Source organism: Syngnathus acus, chromosome 10 (assembly GCF_901709675.1).
Source record: "Syngnathus acus chromosome 10, fSynAcu1.2, whole genome shotgun sequence".
Lineage (NCBI taxonomy): Eukaryota > Metazoa > Chordata > Actinopteri > Syngnathiformes > Syngnathidae > Syngnathus > Syngnathus acus.
The window spans coordinates 16,048,332-16,069,968 of NC_051095.1; the positions used below are offsets into that span (position 1 = coordinate 16,048,332).

At 39.6% G+C, this 21,637-nt stretch overlaps 1 protein-coding gene across 3 annotated transcripts in view; it reads right to left on the reverse strand.

Annotated features, from left to right (window-relative positions):
* The window catches only part of spock1 (SPARC (osteonectin), cwcv and kazal like domains proteoglycan 1), a 64,714-nt gene extending 45,778 nt beyond the window's left edge, over positions 1 to 18,936 (reverse strand). For 2 of the 3 annotated variants that reach the window (XM_037261386.1, XM_037261384.1), the window contains exons 1-2: positions 18,793 to 18,936; positions 18,202 to 18,339 (exon numbers count right to left, since the gene is read on the reverse strand). In XM_037261386.1, the coding sequence (XP_037117281.1) occupies positions 18,202 to 18,336 (135 nt within the window). In that variant the 5' untranslated portion in view covers positions 18,337 to 18,339; positions 18,793 to 18,936. The remainder of the gene's footprint in view (positions 1 to 18,201; positions 18,340 to 18,792) is intronic. The other variant, XM_037261385.1, reaches the window with a different exon arrangement.
* Between the last annotated feature and the right edge of the window lie 2,701 nt (positions 18,937 to 21,637).

The following is a 21,637-nucleotide window of genomic DNA, read 5'->3' on the forward strand; positions in this document are numbered from 1 at the left end:
ACCTAGATAGTTTTAAGACAAATATATATATAGATGTGTTTCAGACAGATTGTGTAGTTGTCTTCAAATTTGAAAAAATTGCAGCATAATTGTTATTCACATATAGTATGACTCCTTTGTATACTCTGAAGTGTTTACGATCTTATCCAGCAGTGTCCCTCAGCTCCAGTGAGCATCCCACTGTGATCATGCCACCATGGCTACGGGCAAAGAGGTAAGCCAATCAAACAGACTTTCTTATCCAACTGCCCCAATGGGGAAACAAGGAAAGTTCTCAGGAGGATGAAGAGACAAATATGCTTTCTGCTCTGCAAGTGTGTTAGTCTTCTCTGTTTAATTCTCCTCTTTGCTCCACTAGTTTTTGCACATTTATCCTAGCTTAGTGTGTCTGCAATGGTTTCTTGTCCAATCTAATGCATCTGTTCTTCAATTCCCTTTCTACTTACTAGTCCTAATTTGCCTTTATTTTGATCTGACATTTTCTAATAACCTTTTTCTTATAATCTTGTTTGTTTACTGACTGACGCAAGCAGGCTGTTCACAGCAGCTCTGCAGAAAGATCACCGCATGTGTTTACTTGTTTATACACTTAAAGGTCACATTAGAGAAAAATAAAATGAATGCATGCAAAATTTTAAAATCAAGTCCACTGAACATTGTGTAAATGAGAATCAAAATTTCTGATGCTTGGAAAGGATGTTGTTATTGGATTCTGCAAGTTTTCTCTATGTGAGCTTTTTCTGGAAAATCTAGCTATAATCACATTTTGACTATACTGTGACTTCCATTTCACTGGTCCGTCAGTAAAACTATTGTTATATTGCAGGAGCCGACATTGTTCTTTATTGTCACATTGGTGGCCATGTTGGTGGAGAAATGTTCATGAGTAAAAACTATATTACCTACTCATAAAAAGGCCGTGGTCTAAAAAAGACTTAACATTTGGGGACATTTTGTCGTTAAATGTTATTATACTCAAACTTCTAAACTATGCTCATCCTAATATTTCTTTTTACAATGAAGTGCAAAACATTAAAAGCTGATGAATGAGCGGATGTAGAGGGTTTGGTATCTAACACTGCATTAGATCTGATTAATGTAAGTAGAGTAGCTCAAATAATCATTCACCTCGAGAGGTAATTTCATACCCTCCTATGGGAATTAAAAATGCTTACTCAGTGGCAGAGACTGAGACAAAAGGTGGAAATGTTGCTGATGTAGAAAATAAGAGGTAAATGAGTTGTAAAGACAAATTTGGAATCTGGATTAGCAGTGAGAATAAAAGAAGCGAGGAAGGCATAGTGAAACACATTAGTTGTCGATTTAAGAAATGGCGGTGCCTCAAATTGATTTCAAACAAAATAAATAAAAAAAACTAAAACAAAACAAAACACCCTGCTAAACAATTTCTTATTTGAATAGACCAGCCGTTATTCCATATTAGTTTGCATCGTAGTGAATGTCTATTGAATTTGCTGTAATTAACATTATAATGAAGTTACTAGGCAGGCTAAATGCATGGTCAGAGAGAGAACTCACTATCCAAATGGATATACAGTGGACAGTCGAAGCATTAAGCATGCAGAGATTTTGTAAAAAAATAAAAGATACGGCACTCCATTTGCACAGATGCTTCAGAATAAAATACAGGTTCATGCCAGTATCTCAAAATTAACGTCTGTACTGTATTGCCCGAACCACATGGTGCCAACATGAATTCAGCAAAATAAAACCAAACCTAGTCTTATTAGAAATAAATGCTATTAGACTGCTTGTCTTGTCCTCTATTCAAATATCTCCCACTTTTCCTTGTTCATGTTCACCTTTCTACAAACAAACAACTCTAGCTCTCTAACAAGTCCAAAAGGGGATTAGTGTTTCCAGCTCGGTGATCTTGACACTGATCGGTTGAGGTGTGCTTGCTCTCCACTGATCATACATTCCAGAAATACCTTGATTGCAACCCCATGCTAGTGACTATACTAGAGATAGGGTTATTTGAAAAGAAATATTTCCAAGTTAACAAAAACAAAATATAATTTAATGAGCCCTCCAGGGAAAAGCCCCCCTGATGCTTCCTGTGGTCCAATGAAGCCTCATTTTCCACTTTAGAGGTGATACAAGAATCCCTGATCATATGAAGTCTATTCTTTTGTGCAGTCGATTTAGTGATGATGTACAGTGCAGTCGGAGAGCATTAGGCTAGTCATATTTCTTTTGGCCCTGCACAATGGATTTGAAAGGGCACAATGACCGTGAGGTGGGTGTTGACTTTCAGTCTAACTTTAATGGAGATCACATCTACACTAGTATTTGTAGGAGTCTTGCAACCACGGCTATTAAAATGTTGCAACAGCAAGGGCATGCAGTATAGGTCACAGAACTCTCTATGTACTATTCTCTTATAGCTTGTTGGTCCCAACAGTATTTCGGGGGTAATACATCAATTTAAAAAAAACTGTGTATTTTTGTTTTTTCCAGAATAATAAAGTGCGCCTTTACTCCACAAACCTTGAAAATTGAAGTCTATATTTATTTATCGTGTTAAGCCTTTTAAGTGATCTGTCATAATATCATGAAGTCACTGATCGATCAATGTCATCACTGACCAACTCCACAAAAAAAAAACATTACAGCTGCAGTGTTTCCCACATACACATTTGGCCCCAATTGAATTTTGGCCACTACTAAAAGACTTATGGCATAACCTGTTAATATGCAACTATTGTAATAACGTTCAATGTTGCACAGAAAGCTGCTTGGCTGCTTGTGTGATCCTTGTGTGAGTCTGTTGATTGATACCAGTACTGATTGCAATACTCCAACGTGAGTGAATGAGCTCTTCGAATTTTAATTTTTGTGTTCACACAAACTTCCACAGTGACAGTGTGATACTCTTGAAATACTGCATATACAGACAAGTTTGTGCTCTAAACTGCGATGTCGGAGCATAAACACAGGCTGTATCATGAAAGACTTTATTTGGGATGTGAGATTCGCTGCGTAATTCCAAACAATCATCACCGTCATAACAGTTATGGCTGCCATAATTGTCTATATTACCATACAGCAGACACCAACAATGATTATCAAGCTGGCGAGTAGAAAAATAAAAATTCTAAAAATTACAAAAACAATTTCATATTATTTTATATTATATATATATATGTGTATGTATAGAGTGCGAGAGAGAGAGCGCAAGAGTGAGACACAGAGAGAGAGAGAGAGAGAGAGAAAAGAGGCCAGCGATGTTTTTTTTGTTAAAGCCCTGATTATAAAATGACACGTGGCTTGTCTCATAGATGGATGGATATTTGATGCTCGTTCAATGGTTTTTAATGAACGAAGCCAAACAAAAACACTGCATGGCTGTCATATAGCTATGATTTTTGACACCTTATTCTGGTTTGCCTTCTTGATTTTCCTCTTCATCTTCTTTACGGCAGCCGCAAACACCATTTATCTCCATTTTGCCACATTGTGTGCATTAATAACCGACCCAGTTTCTCCCACTGGCCACAATGGAAAGTGAGATTCTACCGAGTTAAGCCATTTGGACCGACTCGTTAGAACATAATGGCAGTAATTTGTCTCCAGATTATGTATAATTTCAATACATTCATACATTTAAAAAAAAATTTTTTTAAATTTTGGGCAATTTATGGTCTGAAGAAAAAGTTGTCGTGAACATCCTTAGTAAAAACTGCCATTGTATTTAACTTTTTCTGGTATTGTTGGGAAGCCTAAAAACTGGATCCATGGATTAGTGTCATGATTTGTATGCATTTCTGTTGTTCAGCTGCATATTTTTCACATTGGGGTAAAAAATGTCTCCACTGTTTCCTTTCTCTTAAGAAAATGCTCGAGTATAAGTGTTTGTTCCATCTTCCATTGCTTTGACCTAAATTGAAACACTTTCCAACTTAAAACACACATCGGTATTCTGTATGTTTATCAGGACGAGACTTTTGGGCCGTACTGCCCAGCCCTAAACAATAGGTGGGCATAGTAATGGGAAATTAGTCATTAAGGTGATAGGTAACAAAAACTAATAAAGAAAGAAATTATAGAAGAGAAATGACATCACCGTTGGAATGATTCAAGATTCAAGAGATGTAACACACACACACACACATATGTACACACACACACACATGGAGTCAGGTATACCACAGGACAATCTGCATTATGTTTAATTGCTATTCATCATGATCCCTGCACGTAGCTGTTGATTGGCATTCCGTTTGAGGGTCAACATCAATGCTGGGTTTGTTTTGTCTGAGTGTGGCTGGTTCATTTATATCTCTAATGACTTTGCTCGCTCTTCACACATGATAGAAATATCAGAGCTGTCATTGTCTGAACTCATTCTTGCTGTTTCTACTCTCTAATCTTGAATCTTATTCTCATCAAGCCAGGCCGGATGTCTGTTAGATCCATTCGTATCCAGCACATGTACTAATCACAATCACTTCTTATCAACTCATCGTCTGCATCTTCCTCCTAACCTTGACCTCTGTGATCATGGTAAATCTTCCTCTGATATGAAGTAACTGTTAACAAGGATTAGCACAGAGTCTTGTTCCTTTCTGGCCATATTTCTTCCTCAAAAACAACATAATTCAAAATAGTTTACTGGATTCCTTTAATCATTTTCAATGCGCTGGAGATTTCTTAACACAAATGCATTTAATACCATCTCCCAAGAAATGCATCTTTATTTGATAACACATATATTGTTCGGACTGAGTGAGTCTGTGTCTGCTCATCATTTTCTGTGTTTTTGTTTTTGAAAGATGAAAGCGTTCCTTGCTTTCACACCTGTCAACGTTTTTTTCTATGAATGTGTCACGGTTGTTTCAGTCCAAATTCCAAAATAGAAGGCCATTGTGTTTTTAACGAGCAGAGTATTGTGTGTAGAGCGCAAGAGAGGTTCTTGATTGTATTGTACATCTTTGGGACCTCCAAGGTTGCACCAGCAAGCAGGCATATAAACACCTTTACAAAGCTGACAAGTCATTCGGGCAGCGTCTCATATCATGTCTGTAAGCATAACCTATGAAAAAAATGTCCTAGCAAACACAGGGAGTTAAAAAAAAGCAATTTTCACATCAAGGCCTGCTGTTCCTTGGCATGAACTCACTTTTGACCATTCTCCTACACAGCCGATGAACAGCAAAATTTGAACCAAGACAGACCTTTCCTCTACTCATTGACAAATATTAAATGCTGCCACACACGCAGGCACGCACGCACACATACACACACGCACGCACACACACATACACACACGCACGCACGCACGCATGCATATACACGCACGCACACACACACACACACACACACACACACACACACACACACACACACACACACACACACACACACACACACACACACACACACACACACACACACACACACACACACACACACACACACACACACACACACACACACACACACACACACACACACACACACACACACACACACACACACACACACACACACACACACACACACACACACACACACACACACACACACACACACACACACACACACACACACACACACACACACACACACACACACACACACACACACACACACACACACACACACACACACACACACACACACACACACACACACACACACACACACACACACACACACACACACACACACACACACACACACAGGTCTGGGGTTCATTAAAATGTGATAGAGGCTGGAGCTGACTCAGCTTCCTTTTAATTAAAAGTGTCAAACAATCCATGTGGCACCATCAAACATGCATAAATGTATTTTCATACCCATCTTAATTCATCTTTCCTTCCCATCAACTCGAGACTGACATTCTCATAATCAATATCCCTTTATTCATCCCACAGACATGATTGGCCATTTGGCTTCATTATTCTTGAAGTCTTCACACTGCATACTGCTCAATCACCGAGCCTTTCTGCTGTCAGAGACTGAGGAGGAAGATGGGGAAGGGAATGCTTGACCTCTAATGCAAAGAAGTAGATATGGATTCAGGATCAGGTCCCTTCTTTGCTTCTAGGGCTTTTAAGATTTGTGCAAATGTGCCATAATCCATGAATAGGTGCTAACAAACATGCTTGCAACATCGTAAGAGTATGACAGATGGTTTGCTGTTAGTGGCAAAAATGATTAATGTAATCAGATTCAGTGTAACATCTGCCAATAAAAAAGCAACCAAATTTGTTATCTGTTATTGGTTGTGTTTTCAAAAATTGAAACGGTTTCCAGGTGCTGCTAGCGATCACTAATTTGAGCAATCACTGTCCCTCCGTTTGGCTTTAACGTAATTGTGCTTCAGTGATTCTAGCTAACTAGAAATCATGAAGCTGGTCCTAGCCAATGCGGGTTTATTTGCATCACTAATAGGAACAAAAGAGAACCCCACTTTCTACTTTCGGCCACGACACAGTAATCCTGGTTAAGGCAAGCCATTTAAAATTCAAAAGAAAAATAGAACAAAAATCGCATGTTTTTTTTCCTCGCTGCACTGTGTATTACTAGCCGCTGTGCTATTTTCACGTTTTTGCATAGTTTGTCTTCTTTGTGCCATTCATTTCTTCAAGCCATTCTCTCCAGTACGTTTATTTCTCAGTCACGCATCAGCTGTGAGCTTTATTAATTCCTTGTGACCTCCATCTTTCCCTTTTTATTTTTGCTGCACATTGAAGATCTGCGGCATTGAGAGACTTGCTTTCTACACCTGCTTACACTGCAAACTCAAGGATGGCTGTAATCCAGTGACTGCTTGAGAGGAACGTCAGATTCCTACCTTTTTGTGGCAGTGATGAAAAAAAACATTTACACGAACTATTCTGTTTGTGATATGCATATTCCATAGGCCATTATCTCGATATTGGTATTTGTTCGATAAATTGTGCAGCCCTACAACTAAGTATCGAAGTTCACATTTGTTTAGCAAGTCTCCCTGTAAATATATTTATAGATCATTTTGAATGGTACCATTTCACCAGACAAAAATGAAAAATGTAGGCCATGTTTTTATAGTCTGCAGACATCTTCACTGCTGTAATTTAAAATAAATACATTTTAAATAGTCTTTTGAGTGGGAGGTTTTGGGAAGAAACAGTATACTGAAAGCTTGACTTTCTCCTCAAGCTAATCCACTCTGACTACACTACCCAGAGGGCAATTGGTTTACCTGCCAGCATTCTCACCGTAAGGTCTTTGACTTTTCATGCAGTATTCATAACAAGCCTGGAGGGCTCAACAATTATTTACAATTCACAAACAACCCAACAGTTTGTCTATTAAAACACAAGTGTACATCAGGGACACGTCTCGCTGCAGACGCTTACAAAATGACATCGTGGGGAAGTCAAGGCAGTGAATGCTACCAGGAAGAGATTTTTGTGTCAATCTCCCGCCATGGCCTTCTCTCTTTTGCATCCTATCACTCTCAGGAGCATGTGAGCTGCAGTGGCAGAAAACTCGTGAATTATTGAAGCAGACAAGACAGCTCTCACACCCGCACAGCCTGACACACACAAATAGTAAGTGTATCCGTGTTCTCGGGGGAGGAGAGGTTCGATAATGACCAATTCAGTCTGACATGATTTTAGAGACCATAAACATCAAAGTGAAAGGGTGAAAGACAGAGAGAGCGGAATTCTTGTCAGTGATCGAATAGAGACAGTGACAAGTGTGAAAAAGAGAAATAGATGACCCATGATTCATTTCACACTCAGGTTCGGCAAAACCGCTTTCAGAAGTGAGCAAAGCTGAAGAACACTCTTGGAAAAATAAATTCACTCAATGAGTGATAGACATTACACAATTTAATCCCATTAACCATCTAATGTTTGGATACTCTTGCAGGGATTCTAATGGGCAAAAGCAGTATAGATGGCATGACGCTAAGCAGAAGTCGACCTATACCAACATAATATGCAGCACAATAAAGCGCAAGATAACACCTCATTCATTACATGATGGAGAGAGGATGACAATACTGGCGTAGAGCGTGGCCGAGACTGATTGCAAGAAACCGAGGGGGAATAGAATGATTATTGTGCAGAACAAAATGAACAGCACTGATCAATCACACTGTGATCTACTTTAATTTAATGTTGCACGGCACGCATTAGTGTTGCATATGCGTTTTGCTAGGGGATGTTTCCGAGCAAACACTATATCTCAAATCAGCAGCCATTAAAACGTTTGATGGAGATACATTCTGCGACACCTACAACGGGTGGAAATTCAAGAACCTACAGAGTTGATCCCTTTCTAAATAAGAATTGCCAATTGTGTGCAATTGATTGTTAAGTAATTGTGTCTTCAATCAACTGAGACAAAAATTGACTTTGCTACGTGGCTTCAATCATTTCATAGAGGTGCTGTTGATTCAGTCTTGTCAAGTGTAAAGGTTAAGAAAAAAATGAAATCAACAATATGAAGCTGAACTAATCTTATGCTGAACTCTTCTACGGTATCTCATGCAGGCAGCATTATTCTGATCAATGTGAAAACAGAATATTGCGAGATTCTCTCATGACATTAAAACTTTAGGAAAACAAAATTGTCAAGGTCATTGTCTGCCAAGCATTTTATCAAAGTCCTCACTCCTATTATCATTATACTATCATAGTTACAGACGCATCTTGACGAGGCCAGTACAAATGTACAAATCTAAATCGATCAAGCCTTCTTACCACATCAAGCTTTCTTTGTGCGTCAGGTTAAATCCTTCCCCTAAGGACAGGTTTAACACGATAAATAAATATTCAAGTCTGAATGTGTACTCTGCCACATTCACAGCAACTTAACTTAATTGGAAATTTCCTTTTCATATGGGATGGTGCATGCACATTTTGAGCGAGCATCCTTGATCGGTTTCATTCATTGACGCATATGCATGTGCCCACTCCTTGCATTTTGGAGTGGGCGCTTATCTATTCATTCAGTTATAAATAATATTACGTACATATGGTGGCAAAACACAAAACCACGAGGTCTCCAACTGTCAAGGCATCTCTAGCGGACAATGCAAAAAATAATTGACAGTGCGGGTAAACGTGAGTGGATCACTCTGATCACTCTAGTAATATAACAGGTAGGTTGTACTTAAATATCACTCTTATCATTGCCATCACGCCGAAAAACTCCATCAATGCATTAAACGTTAATAACTACAAACATCTAAACAATGTGGGATTTCTATCAATCTTAAAGAGCTGACATATAATGAAAAAAATGAAGGGGGAAAATCACCTTGCTAGTTTACTTGAACCCTGACCTTTTACATTTTAATCATTCAGTTGTGGTCTACATGAAGTGGAACAGCAATGCTTTTGTCTGAATTCTTTGTTGTTATAGTATCATCGGCCCCTCTTTTACCCCTGTCCTAAGGGGCGTCTGAGAGCAAGTAGTTTTGGTGCAGTCTGTTTAAATGCAAATAAGATGCTTCCCAACCCGCCCCCTCCATGCCGCAATGTGTGCGCCTCCACTCTGGTCGGACATAGTTGTAGTTTGTTAGCAGAGGTACAATTATTTTGCGGCGCACAAACTTTTTTGATTGATTAAAAGACGTCAACATTAGAAGACTTGTCTATCCAACCGTACATGTTCGAGCCAAATCAGACCCAGAGCGAGAGCAACAGTGAAGACGTCCAACCTGCAAAACTGCGATTTCAGATGAACGTATCACAATGGTGTGTTATCCCTATTCACTTGACCCGAGGAATAAAGATGGCGGATTTGCGAAACCGTTTGGCCACACCCATTACCTTGTCTGTGACGTAATTGTTCAAAATACGTAATAGGTAATGGATAAAATTGAACAGATTAAAAAATATCCCCCAAACGGATTATAAAAGTATCTCTGCAGCACCTGGAGGGATTAGATTACGTTTTTCTACAATCCTGGAGACTCCAAGTGCACAATAAAATGTATAGAAAAGCTCAAAAAGTGGATTTTTCATGAGATGACTACTTCAATTACAGTCAATGGTCTGTTTGGTCACTAATGTTATAATTCATAATCAAAAATTGCTGGGTTTCCTTTCTTCATCCTTTTTACCAGGAGTTTGTTGCAATTATTTGTGGTTGGGATAACGAATTTTAAATATAATATTGATTACGATGTGAAAGCCACCAATTTAAATGCATATATAGTTTCTCTATGTGAAGGTGTAAGAAAGATGCTAGACAAAGGTGCATCTATTTTTCCAGGTCAAAGTGTATCAAGAGGAGTCTTCCGATAAGGAAAAATCCTTGAAACTGCAGTAAGGTTTGTGGAGTGGAGTATGTTTTCTCCATCATGGTAAATTTTTAAACAAAACCAAATCAGAAATCATGCCCTGAAAACAATCAGCTGTCAGGCAGGAGCCAAGCTCAACTTGATGCCAAACCCCCACAGAGGTAGGGAACATTTTTTAGGAGAAGCCATGACAAAGCGGACTGAAACACAACAAAGAATTTATGGTGGATTGCATTCTGCTGCCATGCTCTTTTTGTTCATCTGCTCAATCCGCACAGTATGCATGGGCGTGACATGAAAGCTTCTCACACTCGCTTCTCCTTTCCATTCACTTTCTCGCTTTCCAAACGAAGCTGGCAAACCTTTGTTTTGTCTCTCTCGCTCACACATTTATCTTCACCGTAGGAGACGGTGACCCTAGCCTGGCCTCTGACCGAACTGCCTTCCATTCTCTTAGCGTGTTGCTGCATTTCACACTCTTATTGATTACATCGTGGCTCACGTCAGGATAACCGAATCCTATAATTTATCTGATCAATCTCGTTGGAAGCCTAAGGGTGTGCGTGCGTGCCTGGGTCCGTGTGTGTGTGTGTGTGTGTGTGTGTGTGTGTGTGTGTGTGTGTGTGTGTGTGTGTGTGTGTTGTGGAACACATGCAGAGACAGCAGCTGGAGAGACACATGCACATGCCCAGCCAGTCCCTGTAAAATGGGATCAACAGGGACACTGCGCAATATTTACCCAGTTCTCCACTGAAGATTGGATGTGCAATTTCTCGTTTGCGATCGATAGCTCGACGAGGGACGTTGAGGGTGGGCACACATAAGGGGGCGGAAGCAATGAGAGAGGGGGTTTATTTTGAAGGGCAGTCTTTCATTAGGAATTAGTGGAGTATAAAACGAGAGGGTAAGGAAGAGCTGCGTGAGAGTGGAGATGAAATACTATGTGTGGAAAAAAATGGAAGCAGCTTAACAGGAGAAAAAGAAACGGTGGACAGCATGGGTTGGAGATAAGAGAGAGTGACAGGTGTTCAGCCAAGACTTGGCTTAATTGAAGGAAATGACTAAGAAGTGTTTCCTCAGAGGGGGCTATGCTTGTGAAGGTGACTCGCAGGTTCGATAAATCAGCTTCTCTCAATCGCACCCAGGCCCTCCCCCCTTGCTGTAAAACTGGAACACACAGGGGTGCCCATACGGATAGGACAGAAATTGACATTTAAAAGCAGAAGCAGCAAATGCCTTCCCAGTACAGTGTTTTGGATATTCACCAAAGCCCATCTCCTCTTTCAATGAACGGTGCAAAAAAAAGTGACAAATAGCTCATCCAGCAACATTGAAATGAAAATAAAGGTGTCACTCTAGAGTCTAGCAACCTATCTTCTATGTACACAAAACGCACATGCAAACACAATCATGTCTTCACTATGACTGGCACCCCAAGAGTGTCGAGTAAGACTAATAAATGTGAATAATATGTATGAAAGATAACAACCTTGAAAAAATACCTGGAACAGAAAGTACATTGGTCCTATACAACTCTCAAATCTCAACAAAAATACGGTCTAAAAGTTACACAGAAAATAATAAATGATGAAAATAAAAAAAAATTGGCCACACGTTTTAGCATTAACACATTCATGCTTTCTGTGTTCTGCGAGTGGCTGTCCACGATGTCAGCTGGGATAGGCTCCAGCTCACTCATGACCCTTTTGAGGACAAGCGCTAAAGGAAATGGATGGATGGATGGATGGATGGATGGATGGATGGATGGATGGATGGATGGATGGATGGATGGATGGATGGATGGATGGATGGATGGATGGATGGATGGATGGATGGATGGATGGATGGATGGATGGATGGATGCCCAATAATAGCTTGACAAGTGGAACAAGATTATTTGACTGGAACGCCTTAGTATTCCAATGACCAGCGCTTAATTGCGATGATTCATATTCGTATTAGATGATTAAAATCGGTGGTTTCAATCACTGAGCTGAATCAAGCATTCAAACCAATTATTTTGAAAAAACAAAGAAGATTCATCAGCATCGTAACTCCAGACAACACACCAGTGCCTCCTTGTGTTATCTTTACTCACGTTTGGGTCCGACCCTCGTTCAAAATGTGCTGATGGAGGTGATAACAGCAAGTTGAAGCAAAACTCAGTCCAAGGAAGCGCTGCATACTAATTTGACTAAAGTCCCTGCAGCAATCCTCGTAAAAAAATAAAGTGGTGATTGTGACCGAGTGGATATTATGTTGGCAGTGGCATCAAAGTAGCTGTGATTTGGCCAATTAGCCCAAATGTAGAAAGCAAACAAGGGTTTTAGAAACTTCACTGCATACGTAGTTTCCACAAACATAAAATGAAACACTAACAATCCTAAAGAAGAGAGCGAGAGAGACTGACTGCGATGGATCACTTCAGCTCGTATATAAATAATAATGCTCATGTGTTATATCTATAATATACAATACCTCCATTGTCGCTTTGCTAAATGGGGCAAGACAGGTGTATGAATGTCTGAATCTGGTACCAAACATTTTGAAGATATTTTTAGAGTGGGGAGACTACATTAGCATGAGCACTTCAAATAATGCCAATAGTCACAACCATCTACGATCTTCAACAACCTTTTCACTCTATATACAATATATAGTGCGAGTAAAACACGGAACACTATAAGCAGTATACTTCTATTCATAAATTTTTGACCAATCATCAACAAACACTATTTTTTTAAAGACTACACCTAGCTTGCTATGAGTCGCTCAATTAAACTGATATATTTTTACATTTTAAGGATTATTTATGTATGTACATATATGTCCGTATACAGACATAATTTTGACAAGTTTCTGATGCAAGATAGAAAATGAGACCAAGCAAAATAATTTGAACACTTACTGTTAACGTAACCAACAAAATGTACAAACTGTGTTTTTAAAAATCTTTGCTAGAGGTTAGAAAATATAAACAACCGAAATAATGTGGTCACCAGGGCTCCACACTGACCCAAGATGCCTCACTTTGCTCCTAAAGTTTTAGACTGCAAATTGAGAAAGTATTTTTTTCATCTACTTTCAATGGTGCCCAGTAAATCATTTTTTTTATTATTATTACTATTCTTGAATATTTTTTTGCTACTGACAAACGTCTGCTCCAGATGGCATTTCATTTATTAGTTACATAGTGAAAAACTAGAGGGAACATTTACTCTAAGTCCACTATGTGTAGTATGCCCCTAAAATGTTTTACTTGTGCCTATAAATTTTAAGGTTAGGAGCCACTGTGCTCCGAGTGAAAATTTTTAATTAAAATTCAAAACAATAAAATTGTCTGGAGGCCTGCTGTTACACACCCTCATAATAACTGGGATTGTGTCCAAAATATACTAATCACACTCAAAATCAAGACAAATTGGAGTCAGAAGACACTGTTCAATTGTTTTAGTCGGCTTTTCCAGACTTGTTTTCTTTCTTTGTAACAGAAGCCAGTTTTTGTACTAAAAGTAATTGCTGTTTCAAAGTGTTCATAATTTCGTCCGCTTTGTGTAAGGCCTCTGTTACAGCTAAGGGAAAAGTCTCATTTTTATATATGATAAAAAAGCCAGCATTTTGTGTCGACTTTTTACAGCCACAGTATGTGACTTTGTTTGATATGTTGCTCCAACTGCAATGTTCAACTGATTTTCTCTTCTGTCTTACAGATGATGGGGGAAGAATCGTGAAAACATGATGGGCTTGACATCACTGTCACAGACCTCTCGATTCAATCAAAAAGCACCTGTCTTCCATGATGTTGTTCTTTGTGGAGTTATACTGCTTGTCCAATGCATCGCTCATCTGTATTCATTGACTGCAATGGGAATTATACCTTTAAATGTACGTAGGTTCAAAATGAAACCAGGGAAGGAAGATGAAATTAGTATTTGAGCAGAAGATAAAGAGCTTAAAGCAAACATTTTTGAACCGTAAATGCAAATAAAGTCTCTCTATATTTAGATTATTTTCCACTACATTGGAGCTGGACTATGTAGAATATAAATAACCGGATGAATGAATAAAAACGTTTTTGTTTTTTAAGCTAAACCACCTAGCTCTGCCTATTTCGGTGAGTCCCCTGCCAACAAATGGACACTCATGCATATGCAGGGAGGGACCAAGTAGCTCATCAGCAGGGATGTAGAGTGGAACATGGCAGGCAGGGCAGAGCAGAAAAGAGGGGGCGAAACAGAGGAGGGCAGGGCAGATAGGAACCAGACAGTGTCATGGTTGAGGAAGCAAGGGGTCATTCTCTGCTCCAAAGACAAGAAGGAAAATGTGAAAACGAAAGGCACACAGGAAGTAATCTGGAGTTCATGACTTCAAGAGAAATGAGCGGAGGATGAAATAGAGCTGATTGACACACATCAAGAAAGATATGAAATTATTCCTGTGAATGACAAACAAAAGGGGTTTTGAAATGAAAACAACTTGATGACGAAGTAAGAACAAACTGCTGTTGTATTTGTGTGGAAAAATTATTGATTCTCTAGTGCACAATGATGTCACTGTAAACCATTCTGAAAAGAAAAATTAATTTTAATAATTGATTAATAAATAGCGAAATGTGCAATTGAAGTGCATACCATCGACAATAGATTGGCCTTGGGTAATTGGAGTCACTCTAGTACTTGAGCAAAATACAAAGACAGGAACTGGATTGAAATAATGCTAAGTGAGCTGGTTTAAAATGTAACATTCTACAGCTAATCCATGCTAATCCATGCTGTCGTTAATAATCTTTTGTGTTTAATCACGAGACATTTGCAAACGTCTGCTTTTACTTTGGAAACCAAAAACCGCATCATTAACTGAATCCGTTTCAAACCGTTTGGTGAGTGCATTAGTCCCTCTTGTGTGATTTTGTTTAATTATAAAGTTATTTTATCACGAAACAATACCAAGGAAACAGTAAATGGAGGAAAATAGCTTTCTTTTATGCAGCTATCCATCCATCCATCCATCCATCCATCCATCCATTTAATTCTGTTGAGTAAATTCAGACATCTCGCAGTTCAGTGCATCCAAAAGACACATACATATGCTAAAACATATAATAAGTACAGTACATAAATAGGAATGACCACATAAGGCAGACAGACAGTAAACTAGAGGCATTGATATTCAGTAATAGTATTGAATTGCAGCCCTCTGAAGCATCATCAAATTGAGAGGTATTGAGAGATAAATGCAAAACTATCTTGAATAGCCATTCAGGGAAGTATAAAATAATAGCCCGTTGATCATGTAAGAGTAGTGTAGTGCAAACTCTTGAAATTATGTCTAGAGGGTTTGCACACAGGTGGTGCACTGGTTAGCACGTCCGCCTCACAGTTAGGAGGGTGCGGGTTCGATTCCACCTCCGACCCTTCCTGTGTGGAGTTTGCATGTCCTCCCCGTGCCCGCGTGGGCTTTCTCCGGGCACTCCGGTTACCTCCCACATCCCAAAAACATGCTTGGTAGGCCGATTGAGCACTCTAAATTGCCCCTAGATGTGAGTGCGGATTGTTGTGCTGTGTGATTGGCTGGCAACCAATTCAGGGTGTCACCCGCCTACTGCCCGATCACCTCTGGGATAGGCTCCAGCACCCCTGCGACCCCCGAGGGGACAAAGCGGTACAGAAAATAGATGGATGGGTTTGCACACATGCAGCCTTGTGGATGAATGACAAGCACGCCTGCCTCACAAGCTTCCTATATGGAGTTTGTGTTGTCCCCTGCCTGCTAACGTTTTCCCCGGGAACTCTTGTTTCCTCCCAAATTCCAAAAACATGCACGTGACGGTCATTGAAGACTCCAAATTGTCATTGAGCGTGATTGTGAGTGTGAAAGGTTGTTTTGCGATAGGCTGGTGACCAGTTTGGGATGCACTCCGCCTCTCGCCCAAAATCAGCTGGGACAGGCTCTAGTACACTCTAACCCTCATGAGAATAAGCGTTGTAGAATAAGAATGGCTGGGTTTGCACGCTTGCAAGTTAATCATCAAAATGTAGTGAACTAGCTAGGGTATTTAAAGTCTGTACTTTGTCTTCTGTGGAGAACAAGTTGAGATTGCAGTCCTTGCATTTTGACCATTACATTTGCACTGCAATTAAACTGCACCACTTCTTGTTGCTAAGCCATAAATTGTCTACCTTTTAGAAAGACCTAACTGCTCCTCAACACAAATGGTCTCTTTTCACAGGGCTGTCTTTTTGTCAAAAGAACACAAGGCACCGTGATAGAGGTTTCCTTTATGCGGGGAGAAATCAACACAAAATGATACACAGGTAAGCATGTCTGCATCTACTGTATGTGGTGTGTCGAACCATAACATAAACAGGTCACAGCTTCTCACATCTTTCATAGACTATCCCCACCATTACTACCCTCCGCAGACAGTTTGCAGATAATGAATTTCAGTCACATATGTAGAGCATTTAAATACACACACACACATACACGCCACGCCGTAAGTGAAAGGCTCCTCAATGAACGTAAGACGAAGTCTCATCCTCACATCACAGCTCAACTGGATGAGGACGAACAGCTCTAATAAGGCCAAAGGTAGCTTACGCTTTGCTGAAATCTCTTGAGAAAAGGGTAGCAGGCTGTATGCTGTTACTACTGAAGCATCATGCATAATAAGGCAAGACATTATTCTGCTGACACCAATGATTGCACAGCTGGTAAGACTAAAGAGGGTTTCCATTATTATTGCAGTTTGGGAATGTTGAATTAAAAAAATAGATGGCGTTCATTTATTGGTTAAAGCTTATAAATGACGGAATGTAATTGTACACCTATCCTTGCATCTGTTGCCATGAAGAGTCAACAATATCTGCTAACGTTAGTTTTTCAGATTTTTATATTCATGTTAAAGGTGCTTATTGGCACTCCTAGTCGAAGTTATGTTAATTCAAACTCAAACAAAGACAATGATGTGTTGTATTATACCGTATTGGCCCGAATATAAGATGGTGTATTTTGCATTGAAATAAGACTGAAAGTGGGGATCGTCTTACATTCGGGGTCTAGACATTATACCCATTCACAACGCAAGATGGCGCAAGATATCTTTAAAGTGATTGCTGAACTCAACTCCCCAGGCCAAAGCGAACCCCTGTCACGAAGAATAAAAATAAAAATAGCAGTAGCACGAAGAAGAAAAATAAAGAACTGCGGTAAGAAAGAAAAGAGAAGAAAACAAGAGAAGAGATAACAGAAAATAGAGAAACGTAGTGACAATCTGGAGAAAAGTGGGTCTCTCGAATATATTGTTATAATCATTTGTTTCAGATGTACTGTAATTATTTTCTGCATAAAAATTAAATTTGGTGTTCAGAAAGTCTTTTTTCCAAACTTGAGTCTTGAAAAAGAAGGGGTCGTCTTATAATCAGGGTCGTCTTATATTTGCGCCAATACGGTACTTGTGACTTTTGAAACTGTTCATTTTATAAACGTTTTACAGTCAGGAACTAGAAATTAAAACATTAGCAGCAAATTGCCATTAACTGCAGGTAATTTCAAGCAAAAGAAAAACTACCGGTAGTATCTGTGTTTGATTTCGGTGACTATACTCAAGAAATGAGCACTCTGGTATCGGTCTGAAAAGTAATTGCTATTGAACATCCCTAACAAAAATTCCAAGCGTCAAACTACATTGATGTAGAGTTCTTTGATGCTGAAAAGTCTTGACCAAAGTCACACAAACAAGTGATCAGAGACCATCCTGCTGCTCTCTACAAGGTTGATGGTGCCTGATAGCACACATACGGTACAGGGTTTATGAAGGACATAGTGAGACGCACACAACCCCCCCCCCCCCCCCCCCCCCCCACACACACACACAATCTAATTACTTGTCCCTTTTGGTGAGATTTAGAAGCTCCCAAGAAACTCACATCTCTGTATCTGTTCCAGGATCTGTCCTTGGAGTGTTGGCCGACGGTACTCAGCCGCTTGTCGTTGGCGGTGCCAGACACCGCAGAGTGTGTGCTCAGCATTAGAGCCACAACAGCGAGCAGATAGAAGAACATCTTCTGGAAACCAAAGGATTAAAGAAAAGGACATAATAAGATGCACTAAAGTGTTGAGTGGTGACAAGGAGGGAGTTGAGCCCGAGCATTCAAGTGGGATACAACACTTTCCACACAAACACACGCACAGTGGCATATATCGCTCCAAATGGCACGGTGGAATATAAACGCAGATGAAGCAAGCGCCGCTTATTTCGGGAGGATGGCGCGTGTCATCATATGTGTGCTCTCTTTTTAAATCGGATTACAAACAACGTAGAGTTGTGGCGTTAAAGCGATTAACTCACCTTGCTCGGCTACTTTAGACTCCAAAGATTTTTTTTTTTTTAACAATCTCGACAATTCATTCGCTTTTTTTCTATCGGCTTCTCTAAGCCCAAATCGAACAATGTGCGACTCTTCACTGTTGTTGGTACATTATGCAAACAAAAGCCCGCAAAACAAAGCTTCACTTACTTGCGATCGTTCGGTGGTTTCACAATCCCAACCCAGGTCGAAATAAGTCCAAGTTGCGACCGCACCTGTGCAATGCAAACACCTCTGTCACACTGCAGGCTACAAGAAGAGTGAATGGACTTGCTGGAGGTTTCTCCTGTCACAAGACACCGCCCCCCTCGCTCTCTCTCTCCTCGCTTTATCATCCTCCACCTACCTCTCTCTACCACTCTCTCTCGCTTTCTGCCCACCCTTGGAGTGAAGCAGTGGCGTACAATGAATGGGGGCCCAAGGAAAAGCCAGTCATAGGGCCCTCGTTATCCGCACTTATATACCGTATTGGCCCGAATATAAGACGACCCTGATTATAAGACAACCCCCACTTTTTCAAGACTCAAGTTTGAAAAAAAGACTTTTTGAACACCAAATTTCATTTTTAAACAGAAAATGATTACAGTACATCTGAAACAAATGATTATAACAATATATTCGAGAGAAAAAGCACGTTATTTTGCCTTATTCAAATCATGCAAAAACTGTATCACATCTTAATATCTGAACATATGTAAACTAAAGTGCAATCACATTTGTAAATGAATGGCTTCTGGTTTTTGAAATGTAAATAAACCTACTGTTTCTCCATTTTCTGTTATCTCTTCTCTTATTTTCTTCTCTTTTCTTTCTTACCGGTGACAGAGGTTCGCTTTGGCCTGGGGAGTTAAGTTCAGCATTAGTTTTAAAGATATTTGGCGCCATCTAGCGTTGTGAATGGGTATAATGTCTAGACCCCGAATTCAAGACAACCCCCACTTTCTCAGTCTTATTTCAATGCAAAAAGACACTGTCTTATATTCGGGCCAATACGGTAAATCCATTTTCGCTTCCAATGGTGCACTTTAACATGTTTTCATGCTTTTGAAATCAGTTACAGTTATCTGACAGTTTCAGTTACAAGTCAGACAACCAGTTGTTTCCTCTGCCCAGTGAGCATTATTTATCACAAAATAATTTTTAATTACAAAGAGTCTCCTGTTATAAAACTCCTCGCAAGATGAATGCAGCCCTACTTTGTTACAGGCAACGTGCAAACTATGTCTTCGTTGACATATTCATATTTTTGGAGGCAACGGGACTAAAACGTAAGACGCAAGAGGTGCTTCGTGATGTTTTCTGAGTTATTGCCATATTTAGCTGAATTGAAATACTGCCGTGATTAATTATGACGCAAGACCTGAGCAACTGCAATGTCATTTTCAGTCGACGGCAAGTGGCAGAAAAGCTGACCCTGAGATGTATGAAAACAGGTGTATATTTCCTGTTTATGTCATATTCCACAAACAAAACATTAAACAGAACATCCATCCATTGTGTTTTAAATATTTGAGCTGCACAGAACATATTATTACAAAGAAAAATTGGGGTGGACATCAAGGTCGAAGGTTGCCCTTCTCATTAGGTCTTATAGTAGAAATGCAACATTTATTTTTCTATTAGTGGATCTCCAGTCCATTGCTGTGCAACACATTCATGAATAGCTGCAGGGAAAAAAATAACATTTCTCATTAGGTCTTGTAGTAGAAATGTAAAAATATTTATTTCTATTAATGAATCTACAGTCCATTGCTGTGCGACACATTCATTGCATTGAAAATATAACATTTCTTTGTGTTTCTAAAAATACATCTGGTTTTTTTTTTCTGTCAGGTCCTTTATTTTTCTTAAAACAATGGACACAAGAAAAAAACCTCTCATTCTTCTCCACGGTATGCATGGCATTGATTTTTCAGCAGGAGGATTTTTTTCATGTTCACCCTAAAGTGTTGACACGATTTGCTCGCCATGATGTTCTGGTTGTCCAAACACAAATTTCAAATCAGTCATGCTCATCCTACCTTTTTCCACCAGCTAATCGTGTGAAAACTCTGAGTAGACAATTGTATAACAAAAGACAAATGGAAGCTGAGCCATAGAAGTAGGGCGCTTATTATTGGGGTATGTGTTTAAATATTTAATCTGTGGCTCTCTGATTTGACTCTCTGTGGGGGAACTGGCAACACTTCATCCTTTCTCTTTGACGCGCTTGGATTTGTGCTTTGCTGCGTCTGCTGACACAGACATGATGATGTGGGAGCAGACACAAGAGGCAACTTCTAGCTATGTGCTGAAGATGGAGTACGTTTAATTGACCATTTTGGGTGCACGGGGTGCCAGCAGTTGGGTACAACGGCTTATCTCATGAAGTTTCAAATCAAATGTTTTCTACGACATCACACTTCTCTTTTGCATTGATCACTCTTTTGGAAAGCATTTGGTCGGAATAATGTTGTGGTTGCAAATAGTGAAAAGATGGTTTTCCTGTATCTATTGTAGTACCTCTCGTCTTGCTCTGGGAAACTTGCTATGCAAATACAAAGGTTGTTTTTTATTGCATATAGAAAAGAGCCAATGGTAAAATTGATGTGTCACCCGAAATGCATTTTGACCTTTTCATCGGTGAGGAACTAAAACGCTTTTTGCTATGAGATTGTTGCATTATTTCACATTATAGCCTGCCGTGGATCCAAAGTAAAAGTTAATAAAAAATCAAACAGGTGACACAGTTGAACAGACTGAAAATACTGTGGAGTTCCACATTATCACCTTGACTCTTGTCATTTGATGAAAGGTAATAACATCTTGCTACAAGGGAATTATAACATTAAAGGAGGAGTGCATGTGTGAACAGACAATGATCTTAATCAACTGAATGCAAAGAACTGCAGAGGATTTAGACCCAAGGCTACCGGAAGTATGTTGTATTACGTATATATCTTAAGATTATAGAGTTGTTCGACTTATTTCCAGAGCATCTCTTGCATAATTATGT